This window comes from Euprymna scolopes, chromosome 37 (genome assembly GCF_053919585.1).
Source record: "Euprymna scolopes isolate OS-2025 chromosome 37, ASM5391958v1, whole genome shotgun sequence".
NCBI lineage: Eukaryota > Metazoa > Mollusca > Cephalopoda > Sepiida > Sepiolidae > Euprymna > Euprymna scolopes.
Window position 1 is genome coordinate 60412918 of NC_136518.1, and position 16073 is coordinate 60428990.

Here is a 16073-nt window from a genome sequence, read left to right on the forward strand (position 1 = left end):
AGATGAGGTACTTTTTACGTATCAACATTACGAAAATGTAAAACAAAAATATGCACTTAAAAGTGTCATTTCAGTAGACATATTCGATATATTTTTGATCCTCTAATATATAAGGAAAAGTGATTGGATTCAAGACTTTAGATCATATCTAGCATTACATCAGATGAAAGTAATATTTTAGTATCCTGTGTTCTTTGCAAAACAATATTTTATTATCTGTCTGTGTTCTTTGCAAAAAATGTCAATCGATGTCATCGATTACTTATTTTGTCTAACATTGTAATTCTTTTATTATCATGTATTTTTTTGAGATTCATCTGAAGCATACAGATTAATCCCATATATTGTCCTATATGCGGTGTATACTTTAGAGCTTGATCATGTTCATCTCCACAAACGATAGACCAAGATAATTACTAGACTCTATTTCGAGTGATACTCCATTCTACATAAAAAACTTTCTAAATATGCAAGAGAGTAGAAAGGTGATTTTTTTTTGTTTACTTTCGGTAGCATTGTAACTTTCAATTTTCTTATTTCATCCTCTAGTCCTCACATTCTATGAGTGATGTTTCTGACAAAGGGAGAAGAATTTCTGTTTTCGGGATTTGAATCTATCTACCACACACTTTCCATGGCAGATTTTTTTTTTTATCTTGAAGTGGCATTTTTTTTTCCTTTTAGTTCCTTACATAAAGTGGCTTCATGGCGTGTCTGGAGGGATTTCCATAAAAAAAAAACAAAAAAAAAAAAAACTGAACGCATGTTAAGAATATTATTTCTTGTTTTATTCAAAGAATCTTTTTTGTTTTTATCGCAGGCAAAAGCTGTCGAGTTTTTTCTGCATGCTGTCGTTACGTCTTCGGATCTTCAGTTCAGTGTAAAAACCATTGATTTTGGTTATTGCACCGTGCACGAATCGGTGAGGAGCTGTATCCAATTGATAAACAATTCTTTGCTTCCGCAAGAATTTGGATTTGTGGAACTACCATCCGTAAGTTCAACAGTTATTTATTCTATCATCATAGAAATATTAGATGAGAAACATTTACAATAAATACCTTTTTTTTTTCTTTTATTATCACGAAGAGGAAAGAAACATACGCAAACAAGGAATGCTTATTTTTCAATATATCAGGTCAATGCAAAAGGGTAGCAAGAGTTACGTAAATGGCAGTTTGATTGGCTTCAGTAAAGAACCTGTCTACCAACATTTATGTTCCGTTCGGCGTGTTCTCGTGCCTGCAAATATATCTCCGTCATTTACCGCGCACATCGACCTTCCATAACTTATAGCCTCCCACGGTAATGTATTATTCAACTTATCCTTGATTTTTCGCAGAGGACAACAAATATATTATAAAAAGGGAAAAATAAGAATTATTTAAAACTAGATGACATATCCAACATTCGATAGATCAAATCCGTACAAAAGTTGTTACTGGTTTATAGAAGAAGCATAAAAAAAAAAACCGGATACAAGGAACCCTTTGGCTCTGAATGGAAATCTTCTAGTGATGCTATCACAAATAAAAATACCCACTTCCAATTTGTTATAAGCCAGCAGTGAAGTAGTAAAGCTCAGAAAGCTGTCATGAGAATGCACATGTCACTGTAATCTGAAGCATACCCGGTGAACCAAGTGCAAGTGAAATACAAACGATTGCACTGAAAGGGACGGCTAGAATCCTGAAAAGATCTCTTGGTTGGACTCACTAAAACAGGGGTAAATGTCAGACATCTGGTTGGATGTCCCATCCCCTAGAAGAAAAAGTTTAAGAAAAATGAAAAAAAAAAGAGTTTAATTGGAGGTAGCGATTTAATAATATTATTGTCATTATTATAATTTTTGTCTGCATGTCCGTGTAGAACTATTGTTTCCCAGAGAGAGTTTCTTGGTTTGTCCGTGTCTTGTGGTTGTTTCCAGAACGGTTGTTTTGTCCTGGCACGGCACCAGTTCCCCTGGACTTATTGTCCAATGAAACTAAAGGCACATCCCATTACATTAAAGGGTTTATATGACGATTACTATAATCAGCTATGTATCGGCTGGTGTGGGTCTGGTCAACTTTACACACAGTATTTACACAGTCATTAATGGCAGGCAGGGACCTCTGCTGCTGAAAATTTAGTGTTTAACAAAATCGTGAACAAAGCCTCCTTTTTATATAAAAATATAAAGTTACTAGCAATTCAGCCCGGCTTTGTACTGTTCATAACTTTATGTACATATGTATATATATATATATATATATATATATATATATATATATATATATATATATATTAAAAAGTTTGACTCATGTCCAGGTAACCTACATCTAAAATTTCAAACGTTTAGACCAAAAATTGGCGGAGGAGTTTGGTAGAGTCTACAAAGGTCAACTCTTTCAACTTTGACCTCTTGACAGCTAACTTCTCGCCCAAAAACTGTTTTAAAAGCTTGCTGCATGTCTGAATACCCTTTATGTAAAATTTTTAATGTTTAAACCCAAAATTGGCTCAATAGTTTGCTAGAGAACGCAAAGGTAAAATCTTTGGAACTTTGACACCTTGGCAGCTAAATTTTCAGCCAAAAACCGATTAAAAAGCTTGCCCTATGTCTAAATACACTTTATATAAAATTTCAAAAGTTTAGACCAAAAATTGTCTGAGTAATTTCGTAGAGATCGCAGAGGTCAATATTTTTTTAAAACTTTGACCCCAATTTAGGCCTCTTAACATTTATTGTTTTGGGCTTAAATCAAATTAAACGGTTTGATCCATGTTCAAGTAACCTACATCTAAAATTTCAAGTGTTTAGACCAAATATTGGTGGAGGAGTTTGGTAGAGTTTTCAAAAGTCAAATCGTTAAACTTTGACCCCTTGACAGACAAATTTCTGGCCGAAAACCGATTTTAAAAAATTCCCAAATCTCAATACTCCTTATGTCACATCTCGCATCTGTATATTGAAAATTGACAGAGTAGTTTGGTTGGGAAATGTACACACACAGACAAACACACGCATATACAGACAATTTCACTTTTATAAATATATAGATTTTCACAATTAAGGAACATTTTGAGACCTGACAGTTAAGACCCGTCCGTTGCCATCAGAATCTAAGCTTCAACTGTTTACAATTATAATTCAGTTCTCTTTCTTTATAATAGAGTGAAAAAGAAGATAGATAGAGAGATAGAGAGAGAGAGAGAGAGAGAGAGAGAGAGAGAGAGAGAGAGAGAGAGATGCATACATAAGAGGCTTTGGGTTTGACCTTTCGGAGCCTGGGGTCTCAGATGGTTTTGACACAACCGAGTTTCGTAAACACCTGTCAGTCAAACGTGGTTGATATATTCTGACATTTTGAAAATCAAACAGCACCTGCATGACATATGCGTGCTTCCCCACGAGAGCAAGTTTGGTGAAAGGGTCCAAAATATGGGGAGCTAGGGCTCCCTCCCATTATGCCACATATTGCCAAAATTATGTCACAATTTTCAAATATGATCAGATTTTTATTTTCTGAATATGGAAAATATTTTAATACTAGTAAATATACACGTTCTCCAGACTATTTTCAGTAGTCTATATTATAATCAGGTTTTTACTGACACATGTTGAATGGCTTTTAGAAATTGACTCACACTAACATATTTCTGAGCAGGTTTATATTTAACGCTCTTTTTAAGAAACTTATCCTTTTCACTTCATCTCCTGTGTTCCGTAGCCTCCTCCTGCCAACTGACCCTGCTCCTTATACTGTACTGATTTAAACTTTCTCTTTAAATCTTAATAGCCTGATACAACGTTTCTCCATCTATGTTCTGTTAAATAAGCGCAATAGGCACATTCTTACTTTCTAATCACCTCATACGCAGGTCTTTCATTCTATACAGAACTGTAATAATTGAAATTTCTGACATCTCCAGTTAATTGGGTTTTAGGTTGGAATGGGGGGGGGTGCATATGTGTCTTATTAGTTGTTCAGACATACCACAACATGTGGTGGCACTAGCATTCTCTAATATCCCACTGTGTTTCTCAACTGGAGTAGCCTGGAAGTATCACAGTAAAAACCTTTAGAAAGGTGTGAACTATGACATAATTTGCTAAATGATATATATCTAATCTATAAAAGGCTATATGTCTGTCTGTCTCTCCAAATTTTCAAACTCTATCTCTCCAGAACTTATAGAGGCCTCAAATGATTGGATTTTTTATGGGCATTTTTTTACGGGTCTTTAGTAGGTTAAAATAGTTTTGAAGGGGTCAAAAATGGGTCAAAATTGAAAAAAAATCGTTATACATTTTGTACATTCATCTTAGTTTACTCTTAATTTTTAATCAGTTCATATGCGTGCCACGTAGGTGCAGTGGTAACATCACCAGCTTTGAATGCTACAGTTTTGCTTTTGGTCTCGATACTAGCCGATGGCACCCAAATACGTTTTCTTTTATTTTTGAAATCACAACTCTATAATAATATATACGAAATCTGGACAAATTAAAATATCGTATTTAAGCGTATTTTACGGCCGGTCAAAGCCAGGCGCTCCCCCTTCTGGCTAGTATATATCTATATATCTATAAAAGTGAATCTGTCTGTCTGTGTGTCTGTGTACATTTCCTACGCAATAACTCAATTTTTAATCTACAGACTCGAAATTTGATATACAGGGTACTGAGATTTGAGAAAATCGATGGGATCGGTTTTCGGCCAGAAATTGGGCGATTAAGGAGTCAAAGTTCAACGATTTGACCTTTGAGAACTCTACCAAACTCCTCCGACAATTTTGGATCTAAACACTTTAAATTTTAAATATAGGTTAATTGGACATTGATCTAACTTAATAACTTGATTTGAGCCGAAAACAATAAATTTTAAGGGGTCATAATAGGAGTCAAAGTTAAAAAAAACTGACCACTATTTTTTTTTTTTTTTTTTGCTCAACATACATCTTCGAATACCAGGGCAACGCCCGGCATTCATGCTAGTATATATATATATATATATATATATATATATATATATATATATATATATATATATATATATAATATGGAAAAATCCGGCTAACATAAATCCATACACAAATAAAACTTTTTAAATGTAAGGTTGTTTAACTTATGAATGTATATTTGAATATGCATACATGAGACCATTAAGTTTACTAACAACTACCAAGTTCCAATATTCTTCAATTTTTAACCTTTAGAAGCCATTTTTAATGGTTGAAAACCAAATTGAATTTGTTCCACAAGTCCAAATCTTCTATATAACAAATTATTATATTAAGACCAAAAATTGACAGAGGAGTTTGGTAGAGACGTTCCTTAGACAGACAATTATATGTATGTATGTATGTATGTATGTATATATATATATATATATATATATATATATATATATATATATATATATATATATAGTAGCGTCTAAAGGACAAAATGTTAAAACCTAATATTTGTTAGAAATAACAACTGTGAAAAGCTGAGAAAAACAATATAAACAGTATGCTATATTGGAATGTTTTCTAGCCAAGGCACAACGCCTCTTGTCCGGTTACAAACTCGTGTAAACGCGCAGATCTATAAAAACATTGTTCGAGATTAAGTTCCAATCATACAGAATTCACGTTTCGATAGGGCTACCTTTATGCAAGATAATGCCCCATTGTCACAAGGCAAAGGTGGTAATGAGTTACCTTAGTGAACAAGATTTCGAAATTATGGATTGGCCACCGCAAAGTCCTGACTTAAATCCAATAGAAAATGTTTGGAAGACCTTATGAGTGAAAGTTATGGAAAGAAATCCCACTAACACAGAACATTTGTGGGTGAAGCTTCAAGAAGAATGGTCTAAAATTAGTATCGAGGATTGTCAAGGCTGATTCGTTCTTGTAGTCGAAGATGTGTAGCTGTAATTGAGAGCAAGGGCTCATTTACTAAATATTGATTGTATATGTATTTTATTGTTTTTTTTTTTTTTGCTGTTTGCATTGTTTTTTCTTAATTTTGTCCCTTAGTTTTGGATGTTCCTATTTTGAAAATAAATAATTGTTATAATTCTTTTTCTATCCTTTGCAAATGATTCAAATTTTAGTATGTTATTATGGATGATAACGACTACCAGAATTTTATTTTATTTTAATGGATTGATAGTTGCTATTTCTTCTGACGAGTTTAAGGGAGAAGAGATTCATTGATTGATATAATAATTAGGAGAATGATTTCGCACTACGAAACAGTTGCTGTCAAGAATTGTGAATGTCAGCATAATTAAAGGAATAAATTGTAAGATGGTCAACATTATAAAATTTGGAATATAGATTTTTATGATTTGTTTGTTATATATATCGATTTGCTTTTTATTTGTCGTTTTATGTTTTTCATGCACCCCCCCCCCCAAAAAAAAATTGAATTTGTCATATTTTGGGGTTTGTTTTGTTTATTAAATTGTAGGTGAAAATAGAGAATGGTCTCATAAAAAATAATTAAATTTATCGTTATTTTATGTTTCAATGTGATTCCCGCCCCCTCCCCCACCAGAAAAATGACCGATTTCTGTATAGCCGTTTAAGGAATAAAATAAAACAAACAAATGAAATCTTTTCATTTTTTTTCGCAAGTGCTTTTTTTAACATTAAAAAACAATAAATGCCAAACATTTTCCTATCTACACGGAATTATTTTTCCAGCTAGAAACTTAATGAAATTATCAAATGATTTTATTTGGCGAACGTTTTTTTTTTTTTTTTTTTATGCATAGCATCTAGGGGTAAATAACTCTAAGAAAAGTTTTTTTTTTTTAAAAAAGGTCGCTATTGGAAACAATAATTCCAAGTTGTTTAAAGTTTATTAAATATCTATTTTTAAATAGAATACTTAAAACAATTCTCTCGCTAAAAACATTAACTAAAATACCGCTATTTAGCAAAATCGATTTTTCTTAATGTCATATGCAAATGAGGTGATCTCTTAATTGTATATTTTTGCAAGAATCATACTATGTATAGAAATAACTGAAAGATTAAAGTAAGGCACATTTTGTATATATTAATCAAATTGTAAACAAACAAACAAACAGGCAGGAATACGAATTTATATATATATAGATGTGTGTATGAAGTATCTTTCAAATCTGCAGATGAAATGTAAATCCCAAAAAGCTGAGTCAGTTCGTATCTAATGAAGAAATATTAATGTTTTATTTATCTACATTATCCTCTCAACGGAATAATTCCCATAAAACATGAAGCAACATACTTATATTCCGAAGAATGTATGTTATTCGAATAAACACATGCTTGTTATTGGCAGTTTTCCAAATATATCAAACATAAAAACCATCTTTTATTAATTCTACTTGTAATTGCTTTGATGTGCTTTGCTAACACCCAATAATTTGCCTTCAGCAATCCTGAAACATTTGTTACACATAAACCATTTTTTATTATTACGATGATGATGACGACGACGATGATGACGACGATAAGGCCGAGGAAGAGGAGGAGGGGGAGGAAGAAATAATAGGAAAATAATAAGACAACTTCATGCGTGTTTATATGTGTGTGTGCGTTTTTTTTTAATTTTTTTTTTTCAATTCTTTCTCTCCAAACAATTTTCGTGAGATGAGGATTGATTGTTCGCATTATTTAGATTCTTCAAACCACTGTTCTCATCTTGAGTGTCATTCGGTCGATGTAACCTCTGGCCTTCTTCAAGTATATCTTGCCGAACTCTGAAATCTTTCTGTTGGACTCTGGAATCAGCACAGAACCTCGAACAGAACTCTTTATTTATTCCAGGGTGGGGGGGGGGAAGTAGCATGCTCTTGTTCCCGACACCATGACTGGGTAGAAGTCCTGAGTAATTTGCAATCGTATTTCGAGTTTTGCCTGCACGGAGAATTAAATCTTGAATGAATTTGACAGAAAGACTGCCGGGTTAAACAGAAAGCTTCTAAAGTTAACAAGATACATCCGAAGAAGGTCATCGACCGAAACGTTGTGAAAGTAACAATCTAGATGAGAACAATAGTTCAAATAATAGAAACAATTTTCATAGTTGCAATAACAAAGGAGTCCCCACTTATCAAGGCCCGGAGGTCACTCGAGGATAAGGGTTAATGAGTACAGTAGTAAATGGGAAAATTATTATTATTATTATTATTATTATTATTATTATTAGTAGTAGTAGTAGTAGTAGTAGTAGCGTAAATTTGGTAAATTGGATTATTTAAGAGGACAGATCATCAAGAACTTGTTTACGTTGGACTTGAAGACGACCATACTGTAGTCAGTTGGAAAGCAGAAAAACGGAACAGAGTTCCACGGGTATGCAGTTCTAAGAAAGAAGCTTTGTTCATGGAATCTACGTTTAGGTTTAGACATAGAGAAAGAGTGGGGGAAATTATTGATAGTGGTTTCAGCTGGACGAGTGCTTTTTCATGAAAATCAGGACAAGAGGAACCATAGATTGGAGTCAGACAAGCACTTGCCATAAAAATTATGATAAAGCAGAGACAAGCTCGCAACGTCTCTTCTGTGGGAAAGAGGTTGCATGGGGGAAAAAGGGCATCCCCCACTAGGCTACAAAGTTTATTTTGAACTCTGGCAAGGCAGGATAAGCTGCTTCTAGGAGCTTCTGCCCAGACGTGGCAGCAGTACTCCATCCTTGGGTGTACAGGTAGAGAATTGTATCAGCAGGAGATATTTACTAGAGCGGTATAATGATCCCACTGTTTTTTCCAGCAGCCTTCGCAACGGATTTGATGTACGTTTTCCATCTCAGATCAGGAGTAAAGGTCGGACCTAGAAGCTTGTCAAAACATGGAGCCTCCCCAAGACGAGAACCATTCATTTCAATTGATGTCAGATGGGGATCTAAGGCATTTGATACAGTTTGGAATAAAGATCTAATTCACAAGATTTACAGCTGTGAAATAGCCGGAAATGGCCTATCAACTGCAGTTAAATATGTTGGTATTATTAGAAAGTAAAATCCAAAGAAAGAATTCTCAACTGTTATGTCTCCTTCTCGCAATTCTCGGTATCAAACCCTAGCACACATCTGTCAGAGCTTACTTCTGCTAAAGACTTTTGCCAAAGAGACACCATCTCTTTCTGACAGACAGGCTTTTATTTGAAAAACCGACTGCATCTCATTTACACGTTTCCTCCAAATTTCATTACCTCACGTGACCACCAGTCCATAAATAGCAGAGGCGGCCATTTTTTTTCTCTTTAACCCTATTTTTGAAACGGACGGCACGTTGTAAAAGGTCAGGTTTGTACTGCTTTTTATTCACAGCACACAAAATGTATTTCCCATAAAAAAAAAACTAGTTAACTTCTCTAAAACGTTAAAATATCCCAGAAATCGAGGATCATTTTACGTTAAATTTATATTCGCAGCTAATATTCTAAAAATACAATAAAATCAAATAAAATAAAAATCTCAAGAAACAAAACAAGATTAACCCCAGAACTCCAACTCACATCATAGACCCCCCCCCCACTGCCAGATATTCTCTCTAATATCAGACCTTAGCACACATCCGTCAAAACTATATATATAACCAATATGGCAGCTCAATGTGATATATTATTCTTCGTTCTGGGTTTATTATGCACTAGCTGGGCAGTATTGCCCGATCATAAAATAGGTTTAATATGATATTTTAATTCATACAGATTTCATATTTATTATTATAGAGACAATTCTCTATCGATTATTATATTGTACCCAATATATGTTAATGAGAACAAAATTAAATTATATATACAGAGTGACCCACTTAAAAGTAGCCCGAAAAAATATAGTAGAAAGGAACAACCTTCTTTTATTGTTTAAATTATCTGTAGTGTTATAAAAGATGTTGGAAGTGCTCCCCGTTGACATCTTTGAAGTTCTGGGCACGTTTAACAATGTTTGCAGATACTGCCTGTAGATCTTCTCTGGTGATTCTCCTGATAGCGTTGGTAATGTTCTCCTTTAGTTAGTCTAGATTGTGAGGATTATTTGCATAAACTTTCTTTTTTGTTGTTGTTGCTTTAAAGTCCCCCAAAGATAAAAATCATGATGACATGTCCGGGGAACGTGGTGGCCATAACCCTTTGCTTATTGTTCTCTCTTCCGTAAACATGTCATGAACTCGTGTCAGTGATATGTGAGACATGTGGCATGTAGCGCCATCTTGTTGGAAAAAGGATTGCATTTTGTTTTGTGGTGTCAGTTGGTTGTTAAGAGAAAGATTAGAGAGATCGGGTTTCTTTGTACCCGGTATAGAATTGTGATCTCAATTGTAAAAAAAAATAAATATCTCTTTGGTGCCATTAGCTATAATCGAAACAAAAACATATAACGCTCCAGCCTTAGTTGTTATTAGTTGAGCTATCGTCAGACAGATAAGAAATAGCTAAAAATGAACCGACTTTAACGTATAAGTTAGGCACCGCCAAAAGTGGGGGGAGGGGCAGACAAGTATTTTTTGACGGACCGTCTTTTTAAAAATCTACCAAAAATCAGCTAATTATCCAATCAATACGAAATTTTCAGCGATTATTAAGAGAAGAATGAACTTTATAACAGTGTTTTCATAAACGATATTTATATATATATATTTTTTTGCTTACAAAACCTCCCCTTGTTTTGAAGTGGGAACAAATATGCTTAAAATAATCATCTGAAACTAAACAAAACATATTCCGTTGTTGTAAGGGGCAGGATTATAGATTAAAAAAAAAACAAAAAAAAAACCACTTGTTTACATACCTTATTTTGACGTCTGAATATCAGAACTTTGATTGTGTTTAATTATTCCGTTTTTGTCTTTTGGAGTGTGAAATTCGGTGAATATGTTAAGTAAAATAATTAATTTAAGTAAAGCAAAAAAAAAAAAAATTTTTTTAAATATTTATACGAAAAAAGCCATTTTAAAATCTTTGATAAATAAATTAATAATTTTTTTTTAGCGAGCCGAATAATGCATGACCATTTTTAAACAGGGAATTCTTTGAAGAATCGATACAAAAAAAAATCGATAAATATTGTGCCCTTTGTGTTAAAAAATATCATCAGTTTTTCGATCCCATTTGATAACGTTTGCCGCCTTTCGACTACGGTGGATCATACGTGCTGAAATAATTTTGTTGAATCTCCATGACTGCCAAAACCGGTGCAAGCGTGAATCAGTACAATTTATGTTGGTCAACACTCACATAGAAACGAGACGTTTCTCTTTTCATTGCGAGACAAAATTATGGATGGTAAATAAAAATGTATTATTTTTATTATTACACGTGTTTATTTTTATTTTACCGAAACTATAGCGGACATTTGTTCGTCCGTCTGCCATAAACGAAACTTTATAGTGAAAAATTAATTTTAAACTAGAAACAGTACTTTTTTTATACTGCGAAAAATACGCACCGTAAAAAAATGGTTAAACCTTAGGTGAAAGTGCAGAATAGTTGAACACCCCCCATGTTAAGAATGGCATTCTAAATAAAGTTATTATTTTAGTATGGCCCGTACACTTACAGTGTCAAAATTACACAAAAGGAAGCTTAGAATAAATTATTGTCAAATTGCCGATGGTGTCCAACGGAACACTTGTTTTTCTAAAGTTGATTTAAATTGGTTTTCGGGTGTGTTATGACTGAATATCACACTTAAAATTGTGAATTATGCGTGAATCTCTTGAAAAACCTGTCAGAAAGAAGCCCCCCCCCCCATTTTGGGGAGCCTGAGCCCCCCACACGCGTACACATTAAAAAGCAAACTCATCAAAATGGTCACTCATCTGGTACTGGCTAGCCTCAGGGTTGCTTATGTAGTTTAGTTTAATTTTTATTCTGCTTTGAATCCCCCCCCCCATTTGGGGGAGCCTGACCCCCCACACACATACACATTAAAAACCAAACTCATCAAAATGGTCACCCATCTAGTACTGGCCAGCCTCGGGGTGGCTTATGTAGTCAAAAAATCCTACAGTTCTTCCTCGTTCAATGAAGGAGAAATCTTTCTAGACTGGGTCAATTTTAATTTTTATTCTGCTTTACCCCCCCCCCCCCATTTTTGGGAGCCTACCCCCACGCATACACATTAAAAACCAAGCTCATGAAAATGGTCACCCATCTGGTACTGGCCAGCCTCAGCGTTAATAATACATTGAAATTTTCGTCACTGAAAAATAAGTTTTTTTTGGCTTGTTTGGTTCTCCATAGTTTGCTTTTTATTAAACACAAACGTAAATATTCTCGATCTGGACTCTAGATTGATGTGAAGTAACTGGTTGCCTATATGAATTAGTGGAATTATTTGAAATCCAGGTACTTATATTATAATATTTTTGCATATATTCATAGAAAATCACCCTAAATCTTAGACTAAAAATAAACAACTTAATTCTTTCAAAAACCTTTTTTTTTAAATATTTATATATGCTTTTTGTGCAAGACAAAAAATGTCAATTGTTAACTTTTGGGGAAATATTAACATTTAAAATTTAATTAAAAATAGTAGAAAAAGTTTTACATTATTCAGCTTTCTATATAATAAAATTCAGGATTTTATCTTTCTGGAAAAAAAGTTACTCAGAAATCATGGATTTTAATAAATGTAATTTCGTTTTAAAAAACAACAACAACAACTTGATTTTTCGGCCATTTTTGGCGGTGCCTAGTATAAGTGTATGTATTTGAGCATCCGTATGAATAACATGCTTAGTCGATTTACGTCTGCCAAGTTCCACTTTTTTCCAATTTTGACTTCATTAGAATCTATTTTTTACTGAAGCAACACCCATAAAAGAACGACCCCCCCCAAAAAAAAAATACCTATTTGACCCGCTTTGTGCCACTAGTAACTTTGCGTTTCAGGGGAGATGCACTTTGAAAAATTGAAAACAGACACACACACACACAAACATGGAGCTTTATAAATTAGATTTTGATGTAAAATTGAATTTTTAATTGATGCTATTTACTCAGGTATTTATGTAAAAAAAACTTGCTGTCTGTTTTTTTTTTTGTTTATTTTTGACTTTTGAAATGTGATTGATGATTTTTCGATATTATTTAAATTGAGGGTCTTCATACCTATATTTACGTATGTATATATATATATATATATATATATATATATATATATATATATATATTATTGTAATAAAGCCGTATTACTTTGGGTTTTTTTTCACACTATGCGTCATATATGACGTCATAGCAAATGGCATCATGTATGATGACGTCATATGTTTATAGTTTGTTCACAAAAACATCACATATGGTGTCATAGTAGATGATTTCATATATGATGTATATTTTTTCAACCTGCATACAGTGAACGTCATATATGGCGACATATATGACGTCATAGCAGAAAATGGGCGAGTCCACTGATTTCAACGACTGTAAAAGTATTAAGAATGCGAAATATTAATATCTGTATTCAATTCCAGACAGCGTCGGGTCTCACTATTACGTGCATAAATATGTGTATTTAGAGAGAGAGAGAGAGAGAGAGAGAGAGAGAGAGAGAGAGAGAGAGAGAGACAGACAGACAGACAGACAGACAGACAGACAGACAGAGACAGAGAGAGTCAAAAAGTCTATATATCTATAAAAGTGAGAATGTGTGTGTGTGTGTGTGTGTGTGTGAGGACACTTCTCAACCTATATACTCAACGGATTTTTTATCTATAGGCTTGAAATTTAGTACATAGAGTATTCAGGCATGTGGAAAGCATTTTAATCGGTTTTCATCCGGAGAAAGAGAGTTGTTAACAGGTAAAAATTGAAAAATTGGTACTTGAGGTCATCAGATTTTTATCTGTTTGTAAACTGTTTCACAATGTTTGAAAATACTTTTTAAAGATCCAAGCTGGTCTAATGGTTATTGTACTTGACTCACTGTCTTTAGGACTCGGTTTCGATCTCAGATCAAGTATTTTTTTTTACTTGCAAGAAGTAAAAAAAAAAAAACCCATAATACTCGCATGCACATGTCTCAGTTTCTTTTTTGTTTTGATTTTTACTTTATTTTTTGGAGGAATTTAACATTACCTCTTCTAGTCAATCTGTCTATCTATAAAAGTAAGAATGTGTGTGTGTGTGCATGAGGACATTTCTCAACCTAGATAATCAACGAATTTTTAATTTACAGACTTGAAATTTGGTATATAGGATAGTCAGACATGTGGAAATTTTCTTAAATCGGTTTTCATCCAAAAATACGAACTGTTAAAGGATCAAAATTGAAATCGTCAGATTTTTATATGTTTGCTAACTGTTCCACGAATGTGCATGTGTGAATGGTTCATATGACAGATTCATTATGCTAAAAATAAGTAGGTTTGAAAACACTTTTTAAAGATCGTATCAAGCCGGCCTAATGGTTATCATACTTGACTCACTGTTTTTAAGTTTTGGTACTTTCGAGTACTTTTTTTTAGTTACGCGAAGTGAACTGTTTAGAAAAAAAAAGAAAAAAACATAATACTTGCATGCATATACCTCAGTTTCTGTATGAATTAAAATATAATAATTATGCATATTTTACGACCGGGCAACGCCGGGCGGCCTGCTGGTATATTGATAAAATGAATTTCAAACCAATATTTTAAAAATAGTACTCAATACAAAGTAATTTTATATTTTATTATCCTTTTTATAAACAATATCAAGCGATATATATTATTTAATTGGAATTCATTATTGAGATGAGTATTATTTATTAATTTATTTATTGCGGACTATTATCCTCATCTTTATTAGTTGTTGTTTTATGACGTTTCGGCCAACTATTCCTCTGGCCTTCATTAGGTGGTAAACATGACGGGATAGGAACTCTGAATCTCCTAACTGCATCCACTGCTATTACAGCCTTCCATAGTTGTTGTCGGCTCACCACGTTTTGGTCTTCAGGGCCCATGGCACAGTCGATAGAGACGTTGAATCTCTATGGTTCCAGGTGAGAATTGTCTGAAGATAGCGGTTTCAATCCTACCCAAAGCCGGCCAGAGGCTTACTTGGCCAAAATGTGGTAAGACGACAACAACTACGGAAGGTAATTGTTGTGGAGACGCCCACTAATTAACATAGGTGGGTGAGTGAGATATATAAAGGTATCAATCACCAATACCGGGAGAGTTCTGAAACGATCACCAAATAGGCAAGACGCCTATATTGTCTCCAGTAAGACATGCAACACGCCACCTGCCGGAATATCTCCAACTGAAGTATATCTGAAGACATGTAAATATGTATATAACTTTTCTTCCTAATATATTATTGTATACCTTTACTTTCCGTTTTCTTGTTATTGTGCAGACACAGCAATATGTATATATGATTATTTCCACAGCTCAAAGTATGTCGCAGCCCACAAGAGCCATGCCAACTAATGAACCGGAAGTAATATAATCTCTCAATTAAGCAACTTTGACATATGAATGTTTAATTTGGAGCATGTAATGTTTTATTCGACTTATCCTGCCAAGATATACTGATTTGTGTTCAATTTTTGACCACTTAGCAGCAATTTTTGGTCACTTATATATATATATATATATATATATATGGTGTGAAGACGCCCACTAATTAACATAGGCGGGTGAGTGAGATATATAAAGGTATCAATCACAAATACCGGGGGAGTGGCAATGACCGTCAAATAAGCAAGACGCTTATGCTGCCTCCAGTAAGACATGCAGCATGCCACCTGCTGGAATATCTCCAACTGAAGTATATCTGAAGACATGTAAATATGTATATAACTTCTCTTCCTAATATATTATTGTTATACCTTTACTTTCCGTGTTCTTGTTAATTATTTGTGCAGACACAACAGTAGTAATTGCAGTGGAGGCAATTAGGAGATTCGGAGTTCCTATCCCGTCGTGGCTACCACCTGACGAAGGCCAGAGGAGTAGTTGGCCGAAACGTCATGAAGCAACTAAGAAAAGATGAGGATAATAGTCCGCAGTAAATGAATAAATTATACTAATTACTCATCTCAATAATGAATTCCAATTAATTAAATAAGATACTTTTTATTTATTTTTACATAAGCGTTAATATGT

General features: G+C 33.8%; 1 protein-coding gene across 3 annotated transcripts in view; it reads left to right on the forward strand.

Annotated features, from left to right (window-relative positions):
* Positions 1-16073, forward strand: part of LOC145261207 (cilia- and flagella-associated protein 74-like) — a 2330915-nt gene that overhangs the window by 618114 nt on the left and 1696728 nt on the right. For all 3 annotated transcript variants that reach the window (XM_080119545.1, XM_080119548.1, XM_080119547.1), the window contains exon 26: positions 821-994. In XM_080119545.1, coding sequence (XP_079975671.1) covers positions 821-994 — 174 coding nt within the window. The remainder of the gene's footprint in view (positions 1-820; positions 995-16073) is intronic.